General features: G+C 38.1%; 1 protein-coding gene across 3 annotated transcripts in view; it reads right to left on the minus strand.

Moving 5' to 3' along the window:
• The window catches only part of JAM2 (junctional adhesion molecule 2), a 79,971-nt gene that overhangs the window by 12,796 nt on the left and 52,327 nt on the right, over positions 1–14,848 (minus strand). For all 3 annotated transcript variants that reach the window (XM_073010146.1, XM_007966216.3, XM_073010149.1), the window contains exons 3-6: positions 13,461–13,568; positions 8,909–9,061; positions 5,391–5,593; positions 3,077–3,176 (exon numbers count right to left, since the gene is read on the minus strand). In XM_073010146.1, the coding sequence (XP_072866247.1) occupies positions 3,077–3,176; positions 5,391–5,593; positions 8,909–9,061; positions 13,461–13,568 (564 nt within the window). The remainder of the gene's footprint in view (positions 1–3,076; positions 3,177–5,390; positions 5,594–8,908; positions 9,062–13,460; positions 13,569–14,848) is intronic.

Raw genomic sequence — 14,848 nt, forward strand, 5'->3', positions numbered from 1 at the left:
GGGTCACTCGAGCCCAGGAGTTTGAGATTATAGTGAACTATGACTGCACTACTTCTCTCCAGTCTAGGTGACAGAGAGAGACTGTCTCAAAAAAAAGCACATGTCATTGTTATTCTGTCAAACTAAGTGTAAGAAATACCTTCCTTTTTGAATTATATGGGTGTGTATATATGTGTGCATACAGCCATATACATATATGCAACTAAACTGTCATCCCATTTATGAAAAATGAATTAAATTCTCTGAGGCTTTTCCTATGGCTGTTAAGGCATCCATCCTCTAATGTAATGCAACTGGATTTTTTGAACCCAAGTTTGGAAATAACTACTGTGATTCTTCCCAGACTGATTCTGTTGCCCAATAATACACTAGTTATAATGTATTATTATTAATAATATAATTAATAAAAATATTATTAATTACATTATTAACCTTCCAAGCTTAACATTTCTGCAAATTGAGAATTTTATTAAAAATACTCTCATTCAAGTCATTAATAACATGATGAACATGGATTTGTTTAGGAAAGAACTATGTAACAGTCTAGTAGACACCTCCCGTCATACAACACAATTTATTAACATTCTTTGAGCATGGGATTCAACTGCGTGTGGATCCACCAAAACATGGTTTGGACCATATTTCTCCATCTTGTCCATGAGGATTTTATGAGCCACACTCTTCTGCCATTTAGATACTTGCCATGTATTTATTAAAGGAGCAATTCTTCAAAGAGTTCCCATTTTAAAAAACAAGTTTTAATTAGCATATGATTAAATAACCTAGAGAAAATATTAGGTAGCATTTTCTCAAAAATAATTTAAATATTTTAAAGCAATGTACATTTTGGAAATGATCTTTTTAGAGATACTATTTAAGTGAATCTGCTTATTATAAAAACTTCTGGTCTCGAAATTCTTTCCTAATGCCAAGTATGTTATTAATTTTCTTAAATACCTCCAAAATATTAATTGATTTTTTTTTTAAAGAAAACTTGATAAATCTTTTGAAAGTTTAAGTAATTTGACCAGAGTAGAAAACATTAATCATTGCTTGGTATAAACTCAGTTTGCTTGGGTATTGAGAGGTCAGTAAGATTCGGCTTTTTATTTACTTGGATTAAAAAGAGCAGATAGAGAAAAAATCTACAGTAACCATAATCTTAGGCAAAGTCAAATCAATAAGTGAAATTCCTGAGAACTAAAGTGTGCCTTCTATTTACGTTGTAGTAGTCAATACATTTGACATCTATGAAGCATTCAAAGTAAGGGCTATTATCTGACCAGAAAAAACTGTCTTGTAGTTTGTCAATGAATTTAACATCTATGAAGGAAAGATTCACCCTAAAAGGAAATACTGACAAAAAATTGTCTTGTCCTGTAAGTGCTAAGTCGTGGTATGAATTTTATGTTATTTTTCTTCAATGAAATGGGAGATAGAGGAGTAATAGATTAGAAGTAAGTTAACTTCTTACATCCTGTTCACCATTTTCTGTGATGTTGAGCAAGTCATACAGCCATATTATGCCTCACTGTAGAGAAAATGTAACATTAAATATGAAAATATTTTGTGATTTTTTTGGGAAAAAAAGTCTCTATAAAAGGAAGGTACCATTCTTCTGACTGAAAGAAAAGGAACTAAACTGCTGAAAGGCTCAGTGTGAGTAGAGTCTGCTGGAGTTTTACAGTGAGTCAGTACAAAAAACAACCAAAAAACCCTGCACTTTGAAAAAATTTCTTTAGGAGAGTTAACATATTCTAATTTTGGTTACATGTGAAAATAGTTATAATTCACAAAGAAAACCAAAAAAATGAATTTATGAATGTGTACGTATTGCAAAAGATGTAAGTCCCAACCAAGGACACAAAACACCTCGGATCAATGGATGAGCATTAAACAAACTAATTTTAACTTCTAAGCTCCCTTGTACTTAGAAAGAGTACATATGTGAGGATCATGTCCAAATTAAAGTGGTCCTCGTGGAGAAACAAACATTTAAATTTTATTCATTACGTATTTATTGTGTGCTAAGAAAAAGTAAATAATACATCAAAACCATGACTTCCCGGATATGATTCCTTAAGAGAAGGCAAAGGTAGACGTTTAAATTAAACAGGACCATTTAAATGGAAGGAAAAATAAACAGAAATTGTGCTGGTAGTACAAGGTAATGGTAAAAACCATGAGGACAGGCCGGGCACGGTGGCTCACACTTGTAATCCCAGCACTTTGGGAGGCTGAGATGGGCGGATCACCTGTGGTCAGGAGTTTGAGACCAGCCTGACCAACATGGTGAAACCCTGTCTCTACTAAAAATACCAAAATTAGCTGGGTGTGGTGGGCACGCCTGTAATCCCAGCTACTTGGGAGGCTAAGGCAGGAGAATTGCTTGAACCTGGGAGGCAGAGCTTGCAGTGAGCCGAGATCGTGACACTGCACTCCAGCCTGGGCAACAGATAAAGACTCTGTCTCAAAAAAACAAAAACCAAAAACAACAACAACAACAGAAGAAAAACCCATGAGGACATATGTGAATAAATGAAACTAAGAAAACAATGCCTTAATTTTTAAACATGTTGTGATGAATTTTTTAAATGATAATTTCAAAGCAGCATTGAAAGGGATACTTTCTAATTACTTAAATAACTGCTATGTTGACTGTAAATGTCAACACCTGAATTAATTTGGTGGCTAATATCAATGATATGCATTCCTGAATTTTAAAAATATCAGAAATTCAAACTTCTGGACCTTCAACAATTTAGACTACAAGATACTTAGCTTTTAATCGAGAGAAAGATTACCTAGAAGAATGTATTTTAAAAACAATTATTTAAAAAACTAAAAACAGTGGTTAACTACAATACTAAGTATTTTTGGCTTATTTGGGAGATGGCTTAAAAACATCATCTTTGCTTCTTTGCAACACATCATATCAAGTTAATTTTAATCATTCTCTCCTGTTTATCCTTCAAGTCACTCAGACATGTCCTGCTCCTTGCTCCTTCTACCCCCAAATGCTGGAATTCACAGTCTAATTGAAAACCATTTGTTCCTCCAAATATTTCATGCTTACCTACTTGCATTCGTTTCCCAGGACACCTGCGATATCCAACAGAATTGCGGGCTTCACAGGAATATTCTCCAGTATCCAGTTTGGAAACAGTATTAAATTGCTATTTGTGGATGCAAAAATATGTATTTTTAAGCCATAGATCTATAAGTAGACTTTTTAAATAACCCTGTCCCACAAATTTTAGCTTTAAGTTTGTCTTTCCTTTTTAAAAATTTGAGACTTTCTATCTTTACTATGAATTTAAAAGTCTCCATGACTTCAAGGAGTTTAAGCTAGACTTTTGCTTAATTTGACAAAGAACAAAGATAAAATACATACAGGGAAGGTCTTTTTTTTTTTTTTTTTTTTTTTAACCATGAAAGCAGTACAGTTAGGAAGGCAGTGAGCATTTTTTAAAGTTCATAACACATGGGAGTATTAAGTAGTCTAGGTATTTCTAATTCCTAGGAAACATCATTTATAAATGAAGGGCAGGCCTCCCTGGTAAAAGGGTTAATGCACTTTCCTAAGTCACAAGCGAGTTCACTGCAGCAGCCAAGAAATACTCCCTTTAAAGAGCCAGTTACTACCAGGAAGTAGCTTAGGGCCTAGGAAAATCTTAATTGGTATGGGCTTATAGGATTGTCGATCCTATCAATTCTAGAATTTTTTAAAATTTAGAAAGAAAAGCCAGACCTTGCTCCTTCCCATCCCTGTCAAAGCAACCAAAACCTAAGACTGATATAATATACTTCATTATTTTTATCAGTAGTTTTGTCCCCTTGGAGGATATTTGGAAGGAATGAAGGCAGAAAAAAGGAAGAAGAGGAGAAAAGAAAGAAGATAGGGAGGGAGGGAGGGAGAAAAGAAAGAAGATAGGGAGGGAGGGAGGGAGAAATGAAGGAAGAGAGTGAGGGAGAGAGGGAGAAAGGAATGTAGAGAGGGAGGGAGAGAAGGAGAAAGGAAGGAAGGAAAGAAGAAAGGGCTGGAGGGAGGGAAAAAAGGGAGTGTAATCCTGGTCACCTTGAAGGGTCATTGTCTTAGATCCTCCTAAATGGTGGGAGAGGAAGTTTTCCTGTTTTTTTTTTTTCTTTTTTTTCACTCTATGGAATCATCTCTCACTCTCCTCAAAGCCAGAATGCTTTCAGAATATTCACCATGAACTCGGGGCCAAGATTACATATAAATAATATGTTAGACTAAAACCCAAAATGATCTTCCAGCATATGATAGCTGGTAATTAAAAGGAAGTCATTGGCTTCCATACACCAGAGCCTTTGTTGTTCATTTCTCACATAAGAACCCATCCTAGTTCAACCCAGGTGCATTCCTTTGACATCACAAGCTATTTCAAGGGTTGAAGTTAGCTGAGGAAAGTGAATCTATCCTTTCAGACCTGCCTTGGGGCTTTCACCAACTACCCTGAGAAAAAGCACATTTGAAAACTAAATATAGCAAAGTGTGACAGCAGGTTTTTCTGCCCAATTGCTCAGTGTAAAATCACTCAGACCTGCTGATTGTACCTGCTGACTGCTGAGAGGCCAGAGCGTGGCTGTGCTTAAGAAGTAGCTGCATCCAATAGGCTTCATTATTCAGCCACTTTAGCAATTTGCTTTCTTGTTTATCAGAAGATATAGTTTGTAAATGTTGTTGTGCACTTGTAGATGAAAGGAATGAAGCATTATATCCTCCTTTCAAAATTCATTAAAATTGACTGGGCATGGTGCCTCCCAATGTGCTGGGATTACAGGCATGAGCCACCGCGCCCGGCCACGCATTTTTTAAAGTTTATAGCACATGGTAGTATTCAGTAGTCTAGGTATTTCTAATTCCTAGGAAACACCATCTATATAAATGAAGGCCTCCACGGTAAAAGCGGTCATACACTTTCCTAAGTCACAAGTGAGTTCATTGCAGCAGCAAACAATAAACATTTCCTTTAAAGAGCCAGAGTTACTACCAGGAAGTAGCTTAGGGTGTAGGAAAATCTTAATTGGTATCATTTATAGGATTATCAATTCTAGAATCTTTTTAAATTCTGAAAAGATAAACACACAGCCTTTGCTCCTTTGCTGCAGGAACCTTTGCCCCTTTGCTGTTTTACTGGTCCTTGCACACTCAGCTCCCTCAGTCTCTGTTTTCTCTTCCCATCTCCTGTAGTAGCTCTTTCCATCACTACCTGGTACAAGTGCCGCCATCTTTCCTGCTGCTCCTGCTTCTCTCCACTTAGCAAGCAATGGTATCACTTCTCTATTCAACATCATCTTAAGTTCTAATAATTTTTTTTAATCCAAATGCAAGACAGTTATCAAGTCAATTCTTGAAATGACCTTACCAGAGTTCCAGTTTTTGTGTTCATTGTGTATGAGCTGTTGGTGCTTTGGGAGCCAAGTCTGGGATTTTCTAGCAAACGGATGCCATCCTTAAACCATGTGTATTCAGGGGCTGGATTCCCTTCTTTGTCTTGACATCGTAGCTCTACCACAGTTCCACTCAGAGCAGAAGAGGGTACTTCACATGATGGAACTGCTGGAGCCACTGAACAATGGAAGTCAGATGATACTGGTTATTTATAAGCTAATCAAGGTTGTTTGTTTTCTTTAAAGCTGTTGACTTTGTCTCTATAATCAAGGGTTTTAATAGCCAGGTAAAGATGTGTGCTTACTGGACCCTGTGATAGAGACTGGTTACTTGTCCAACAAACCCATCTTCTTTCTTCATGGACACACAGTAGACCACGTTTCCCAGCATTCTTGTTGCCAGATGGGGTCATATACATGAGTTCTGGCTAATGGAATGTGGGAAAAAAGTGATATATCCCAGTTCCAGGTCCGACTAATTAAAAACCTCCACATGTTTGTTCATATCCTCCACCCCCTCCCACTACCAAGTAGGTGTCAACAACAATAGTGACCTTGGAAAGTCATGTATTGAAGATGTCAGACCTATATTAGGTTGAGTCTCTAATGGTTTCATGAAATAAAATAATATAGCTCCTCCACCACTGTCCCAACTATTTAGGCTTTACTTCAGTGAGAAAGAAACTTATTATGTTAATCAACTCACTGAGAGTTAAAGGCCTATCTTTTATAATAATAAGCATTACTTTAGCTTGTACAACAGCTATTCTTTATTAGATAAACAATCTCTACTGTTTTCTTCAATTGGTTTATTACCAATTATATTTAAAAGAAGCCTAACAGAGAGAGAGAGAGAGAGAGTGCGTGTGCATGTGTGTGTGTGTAGATAGATTTTTTTTTTTTGAGACAGAATCTCATCCTATAACTCAGCCTAGAGTAAAGCGGCGTGATCACAGTTTACTGTAGCCTCAACCTCCCGAGCTCAAGCAATTGATCCTTCCACCTCAACCTCCCAAGTAGCTGGAATATAGGCTCGAGCCACCATGACCAGCTAATTTAGAATTTTTTTTTTTTTTATAGAAAGGGTCTCACTATGTTGCCCAGGCTGGTCTTGAACTCCTAGGCTCAAGCAATCCTCCTGCTTTGGCCTCCCACAGTGCTGGGATTATAGGCATGAGCCACCATGCCTGGCCAAACCTGAGTATTTTTTTCAGGCCCAGTACTCAACTATAAATCTCATTCTGTCTAGAACTGGCCAAGTTAGAAAATACCTGGTCCAGCTATTAGGGTTATTCTGATCTCAGGGATTGAAAAGTAAGCCAGACTTCATTAGGTGACCTATTTATTATTCAGGAAAACCCAGAACTGGCTGTATTCTAAGGTGGTCTCCCAAGATTACAGTATTTCTACTCCAAAACTCTAAGGTGGTCTCCCAAGATTGCAGTCCTTGGTAAAAATACACTTTTTTTTTTTCCAGTTATTCAATCAAACACTAATCTAGATACTGTAGTAGAAAGATTTTGGAAATGTAACTGAGGTCCCAAAACCATTGTCCCTAAGATAGGATGATTTCATGAATGGGTTTGACCTAATCACATGAACCTTTAAAAGCAGAGAGTTTTCTCTGGCTGGTTGCAGAAGGAAAAGTCAGACATGCAAGGCACAAGAAGAAGGCTAGGTGTGGTGGCTCATGCCTGTAATCACAGCATTTTGGGAGGCCAAGGCAAGAGGATCACTTGAGGCCCGGAGTTTGAGACCAGCCTGGGCAACATAGCAAGATTGTGTCTCTACAAAACACACACACATACACACACACACACACACAAAAGTGGTGTGTGCCTGTGGTCTCAACTGAGATGGGAGGCTGAGATGGGAGAATCACTTAAGCCAAGGAGGGTGAGGCTGTAGTAAGCCGTGATCTGGAAGACAGAGCAAAATCTTGTCTCAAAGCAACAACAAAAACGAAGTACAAGAATTTGACATGCTTTTCTTTCATTGAAGATGGAAGGGACCATGTAATAAGGAATGTGGTGGCCTCTAGGAGTTGAGCGTGGCCCACCAACTGATAGCCAGCATGGAACAGGGACTTTGGTCCTACAACCACAAGGAACAGAAATCTGCCAACACCAAGAATGAGTCTGGAAACAGATTTTTCCTCATAGCTTGTAGATGAGAACTCAGCCTTGTCAACACTTTGATTTCAGCCTTGGGATACTTTGGGCAGATACCCAGTCTTCTTCTTGGACTTTTGCTCTACAGACCTATTTAGTTGTTATACAACAATAGAAAATGAATAAACTGGCTGGATCTGCTGCAAGGTTTTCTGAATTAAATTTCTCCTGTGCTACTGCATCACTAGTATTTCAGAAAGAGCATGAACAACATGAAAAAGGAAGGGGAGCTGTTTTAGTCTCTTTGCTTAGTAGATTATACACCACCAATGAAAGAGAAGAGATCATGTTCCTCCACAAACTACCATCATGAACTGTTTTACTATCAGTGATTCTTTTTATTTATTTATTTATTTATTTATTTTTTTGAGAAAGTCTTGCTGTCTCCCAGGTTAGAGTGCAGTGGCACAATCATAGCTCATTGCAGCCTTGAACTCCTGGGCTCAAGTAATCCTCTGGCCTCAGCCTCCCAAGTAGCTGGGACTACAGGTGTATAACAACACCACAAATGGATTTTTCTTTTGTTTTCTTTTTATTTTTTTCTTTTAGAGAGAGAGAGATAGGGGACTCACTATGCTGCCCAGGCTGGTCTCAATCTCCTGACCTCAAGGGATCCTCCCACTTCAACCTCACAAAGTGGTGGGATTACAGGCATAAGCCCCTGTGCCTAGTCTATCCATGATTTTCACAGAAACCAAACATACTGGTTTTGGAGTTAACCCCATCTGGATTAAAATCTTAGTCCAGACACTTTCTAGCTGTATGGCCTTGTTAAATCATTTAAATTCCATTTACTCATCTATAAAAATCATATTAATGTTAATGAAGATGAAGTAAAATTACTTATGTGACAAGGGCTAACACATATCAGGTACATAATCGATGTCAATTTCCTTTATTTACCAAATGACTTCTAATCCTACCTTCGGTCTATTTTGTGTGTGTGTTATTGCTTCTCTACCATCTCATGTGATACTATTTTAAATGGTTGGAAAAATTGTGTTATATGCTGAAAACTACTGAAAAATAAACCCTCAGGAAAGATACTCCTATGTACATTGTAGGACTGCTAGGAATTGCCTCCATCTTTAACAAAGAGATACTTTGTGATAATGCGTTACTAAAATTTCAGCAGCCAATGAGGGGATGGGGAGAAATGGCCAAGAGCTTGCCGGGAAGGTGATGCTTATGGTCTCTGTAACTTCACTGGTTGAGGCTCCCAGTTGATGCTGGCATGTTCATGGACCAGTGCTTGGTTGCCCCCAGGGCTGGGTGGGGGAGAAGAAGTGAGAGATGTAGTCACGCATATACATGCACATCACCTAATACTTCCAGAGTGACTGTGTCCTCTTCCAGGTTTTGGCCTTGCTCAGATGGGGCACTAACTTCACAACGATATTTCCCCGCATCACTTCTTGTCACATTTTTGATCCGGATATTGAAATCTATCATCTCAGCTCGATTTTTAAAATCACCTTTTAGAAAAAAGAAGACACTGATGTTAGTAATAACCCAAGTAGTTTTCTGTGTAATACCTTCCTCTAGTCAGTTCATTTAGCAACCAAAGCGTTTATTTCCCTATTAATCAACTCAAGTTTAAAGCCTAAAAATTATATATGGATGCTGTTATTTAAATTTTTTCTTTTGGAAAGGACAGTTTTTAAAATGTTCAAAAGGCCAGGCATGGTGGCTCATGCCTGTAATCCCAGCACTTTGGGAGGCCAAGGCGGTTGGAGACAAGCCTGGCCAACATGGTGAAATCCCATCTTTACTAAAAATACAAAAAATTAGCTGGGCATGGTGGCATGCGCCTGTAATCCCTGCTACTTGGGAGGCTGAGGCAGGAGAATTGCTTGAACCCAGGAGGCGGAGGCTGCAGTGAGCTGAGATTGTGCCACTGCCCTCCAGCCTGGGCGACAGAGCAAGACTCAGTCTCAAAAAAAAAAAAAAGGTTCAAAAAAGCATATTTAGTTTTATATTCTCATATTTTATTTCATTTTGACATCTAACTTTAGTTTATTCTACCAGCTTAGTCAAAACAGAGATCAAACTTATTTGGCAGTATTGTAATGCCTATGTTCAACCTTATACTTCTCACCGAATCAAAATTTTGAAATCTTTATGTATAAGGTTAATAACTGTCAGTTAAGCAGTTCACCAAGCAATTAAATGTTTTTGTCCATACGCAGTCAGATTTAATTGCTGCTGTAAGATAGTCACAATTTCTCCAGTTTCAGTCTAACATATACCTTACAGTACACACCTATGCAGGTGTGTACAGATTTTCTAATTACTTGGATAGCCCTAAACAAGCCATTTTAGGTCTTTGCCTTCACTCACATAAAACAGGGATAATAATATCTTTTTTAAAAAATTTACTTTCTAGGTAAGCAGACAGAAGGCCATGTGAAAACATTTTGCTAAAAGTTGCTAAACAAACGTGAAGCAAAATTTGTAAGGTATTATCATATTAATTATTTTCTAATATTTAACTGACCTTTTTCTAATTTAACAAATATAAAAATCGCATGTTTTCAGAACTACAAAATTCAGTAGTTATACAAGGTGAATTAAAATAGTAAAGCTGGTCATAATAATGTTCATTCATGCATGTTTTTATTTGATTATATTAAGACATAATTATAAAATTAGGTAAAATTTAGTGAAAGCATTCCTATTTATTCTAGCTTAGGTGGTCTTGCCCATGTCAGTGGATTGTCTTGCACTGGCCACTCCATCAGGTACTCAGACAGTCATATGGCCCATAGATTTTGTCAACCAGATTTGGCAATACAACTCTGACCTGTCAGTCCATATGCCAGATCAAGCATATTGTCAGTGATTGTGTCTAACCTCTCAAATATGTGCTTTTCAAAAATGAGGTGACAGAGCAAGCCAAGGCTCCCTGCTAGGCAACAAACCCATCAATATCTACGTTATTTTCAACCACAACATCTAGCACAGAGTTATCAACGTTTCCTTTGTTTGTGAATGTTTCACTGTTGGTTTATAAAGTGGACTGTTATTTTATCTTCCGAGCTGCTCTGGGCCTTCACTGACATGTCTGATTTCTGGCTGACCCCAGTGCTCCCACCCCGTCTCCAAGTGCCCAGCTCCCTGGAAGGCTGTCACCTCCAGCGTGGGCCCTGTGAGGAACAGCTGCCAGCAGGCCTGGCCACGGAGGCCCTTCCATATATTATGTATATAAATTTTATTTTTTGAGACAGAGTCTTGCTCTGTTGCCCAGGCTGGAGTGCAGTGGCGTGATCTTGGCTCACTGCAAGCCATTTTCGTGTCTTGGCCTCCCAGGCATGTGGGATTACAGATGTGCACCACCACGCTGGCTAATTTTTGTATTTTTAGTAGAGATGGGGTTTCACCATGTTGGCCAGGCTGGTCTCGAACTCCTGGCCTCAAGTGATCCGCATGCCTCGGCCTCCCAAAGTGCTGGGATTACAGACATGAGCCACTGTGCCCAGTCCCATGTTATATTTTAAAGAATTCAGTTCAAATGCTTGCCTCATTCCCTTTCTAGTTCCCTTGTAAAAATATTCATGTCTTCAGAAAACCAGGGAGTCTGGTTTAATTGGCTGGAACAGTAACTTTACATATGGTGGCCCACGTAACACTGCGGCACAAGAAAAGGTGGTTAAAAACATTATTTTATTTTTTGATAGTAACATATTCAGAATTAAAATAGTGTTTTGCACCCGGTGTGGTGGCTTGTACTTGTAGTCCCAGCTGAGGTAGGAGCATCACTTGAGGACAGAAGTTTGAGGCCAGCCTTGGCAACATGGCCAGATCTCATCTCTTTAAAAAAATGTAAAAATTAGGCAGGTGCAGTGGCTCAAATAAATAGTTTTACATAACGTGCACATGCCAGAAATGGCAACTACAGAAAATTCAAGTGAAGACAGCTGTGCTATTAACACCTTACAGCTAGTAGTCTTATCTTGACATATAAGAACTCGAGGGGATATTTTAAATTTTCTACAAACTTCAAACATTTTCACTTAATTCTTTAACATTAAAGAAATACATAGTATTTTAAAATAATAACATGTTTATTACACTTGTAAAATTGTATTTCCAGCTTTAGAAATATTTATAATGGAAAGATTCAAGCATACACAACATTAGAAAGTAGAGTGAATTGTACCTCAATGTATCATTGACTAGCTATAATAGTCATCAATGCAGGGTTTATCTTGTTTCATCTGTATCATTAGCCACTGGTTTATTTTGAAGCAAATAGAAATTTGCTTCATCCATCATTATCAATGTCTTAAATTATAAGTTCATCACATATTCAATGGCAAGAGTAGGTAGTAGAAAGAAATGTATAACAAAAGAAAGAAAAGAAAAGAAAGTACTTGATAATGGTTGTTGTCATAACCCACTCTTTTTTTTTTGAGGCAGAGTCTGGCTCTGTCGCCCAGACTGGAGTGCAGTGGCTGGATCTCGGCTCACTGCAAGCTCCGCCTCCCAGGTTCACGCCATTCTCCTGCCTCAGCCTCCCGAGTAGCTGGGACTACAGGCGCCCGCCACCTCGCCCGGCTAGTTTTTTGTACTTTTTAGTAGAGACGGGGTTTCACTGTGTTAGCCAGGATGGTCTCGATCTGCTGACCTCGTGATCCGCCCGTCTCGGCCTCCCAAAGTGCTGGGATTACAGGCTTGAGCCACCGCGCCCAGCCTCCATAACCCACTCTTAAGTCTTAACTCCCTAAGCTTCTCAGTGGTGGCCTGCCTTTCAAGATGGACTTAAGGATATAGGGTGACAGCATTATGACTGAGAAGCAACCTTCCACTTCCAAAACACACAATTTTTAAATTCCTTTCTCTCAGGAGCCAGGCAAGTGGCTCATACCTGTGATTTCAGTATTTTTGGAGACTGAGGCAGGAGGATGGCTTGAGCCCAGGAGTTCAAGACCAGCCTGGGCAACATAGGGAGACCTCACCTCATCTCTACAAAAAAAAAAAAAAAAAAAAAAAAAAAAATTAAATTAGCTGAGCATACTGGTGTGCACCTGTAGTTCCAGCTTCTTGGGGACTGAGATGGGAGGATAACTTGAGCTCCAGAGGTGGAGACTGCAGTGAGCCATGATCATACCACTGTACTCTGGTCTGGGCAAGAGAACAAGAACTTGAAAAAAGAAAGGAAAGAAAGGAAAGAAAGGAAGGAAGGAAGAAAAAGAAGAAAGGAAAGAAAGGGAAGAAAATGAAGAAATAAATAAATAAATAAAAAGAGAGAAAGAAAGAAAGAGAGAAAGAAAAAAGAAAGAGAGAGAGAGAGAAGAAAGGAAGGGAAGAAAGAAAGAAAGACAGAAAAGAAATGAAAAAAGAAAAGAAGGAAGGAAGGAAAAGAAGAAGGGAAAGAAAGGAAAGGAAAGGAAGGGAAGAAAGAAAGGAAGAGAGAGAGAAAGAAAGAGAAAGAAAAGAAAGAAAGAAAGAAAGAAAGAAAGAAAGAAAGAAAGAAAGAAAGAAAGAAAGAAAGAAAGAAAGAAAAAGAAAGAAAGAAAGAAAGAAAGAAAGAAAGAAAGAAAGAAAGAAAGAAAGAAAGAAAGAAAGAAAGAAAGAAAGAAAGAAAGAAAGAGTGAGTTTAATCTACGGAGCTAATAAGAGCAATTGCATTTTGCATCCTTTATGCCTGAACTGAGAAAGAAGAATCCAGGGATTCAGTGGGCTTCACCTCCCTCTGTTCTCTGCTTTTGTGGCTATTGTGTTTTATGTCTCAGACATGGTTGCTTTCATTTCACACTTACAAAAACACATTTTCAGTAATCAGTCATGTCCTGATCTCATTTGTCAATTAAAGGATCCTGGTTGTACTTGGCATTCTCTTGCTCACACCTCTTCAAGCCTCCAGCTTCTTACCTTGAAGAGTCTGTTGATAGTAGACAAAGGAGACACTCCGACCCAGTTTCTTCCACTCTAGTCTGGAGGAAACAGTCTTCTTTGGGGTTTTACAGGCTAAAATAGCCTCTAGGAACAACAATAAAAATACTTGTTTTTCTAATTGTCTCCATGAATTTATATTTTACTTAATTGGGTAACAAAATTTTAAACATATTTAAATTACTCCTTTATAGTTTTATTCATTCATTCATTCATAAATTACTTCAACGGGTCCCATGTTGGTTCAATGCAGAGATGAATTGGAAGCCTTCTAGCTCTTCCACATAATAACTGTGTGACACTATGCTTATTTCCCTGGTTATCAAGTTTGAGTTTTCATCTGTAAAATGGGCTAGTATTTCACAAAGTTGTTATGAGTCTTCAAATTCAATAAGATATGCAAAGCACACAGACTTGGACATAGTAAGGACTTAACAAATGGCAGCTATGATTAATTATGTATCTTATTATTCTCAGTCTCAGTCTTGAAGGAGTCTACCATCTGGTTGAAGAGGAAACTAAGATAATGGCATTTCAGCTCAGTGTTGCTGAATACCAGCTATGCAAATGGTGATTCATGCTTAGTACCCAAGAAAGGCACTTAATCCAGCCCAGGACATGCTGGGAAACCAGAAAAGTTTCAGCAACATGCTATATTCTCACTCAGATCCTTTCTTTGTCGACCTGCTCTACAAATACATTAATACATATCCAATATGGTCTCCTAATAAATCATTGATTTTTACCCCCAAACAACTGCCTATATAACCTTGCCTCAGTCCAGATAATTATTAAAATTTAAATCTTGGCATCAACTGTGACTACCTCAATGTAGCTAAGTGCTTTTATTACAAGAAATTTACTGCAATTGTGTCATTAAATAATTCTTGGAGCCTCCAAAGGAACTCCCTTCTTTTCACTGTCCAAACGAGATGTCTGAGAGAGAAAAAAAAAAACCCAGTGCCAGTCTGGGAACCGCTTCAAGTTGCCAAATGGAAACCTCCAGTTATAAATATTTTTAAAAGTATTTTTTAACCAGGCTCTCTAGAATGTCAACTCCATACTTCTGAAATACTTTTTTCCCACAAGGCATATGGTTTGACCTAAAAAAGCACAGTATCTTTGACCAGAAATTATTTTAAAATCCTTTTCATACCTCTGATTTTAATGTTAAGCAAATGAATGTTAAAAAAGAATGCAGAATATTTAGTTTCTAATTTTTTTCATTCCACACATATTGCTGGACATACAAAAATGGAATAAAAGGTAATGGAAAATAGAAAGTAGGGCAGAGAAAAGAAAGGCAAGGAAGAAAAGAACCAAAAATTGTTTTCAAGGATATCTAAAGTTTTTAAAGCAGGTTTTAT

Source organism: Chlorocebus sabaeus, chromosome 2 (assembly GCF_047675955.1).
Source record: "Chlorocebus sabaeus isolate Y175 chromosome 2, mChlSab1.0.hap1, whole genome shotgun sequence".
Lineage (NCBI taxonomy): Eukaryota > Metazoa > Chordata > Mammalia > Primates > Cercopithecidae > Chlorocebus > Chlorocebus sabaeus.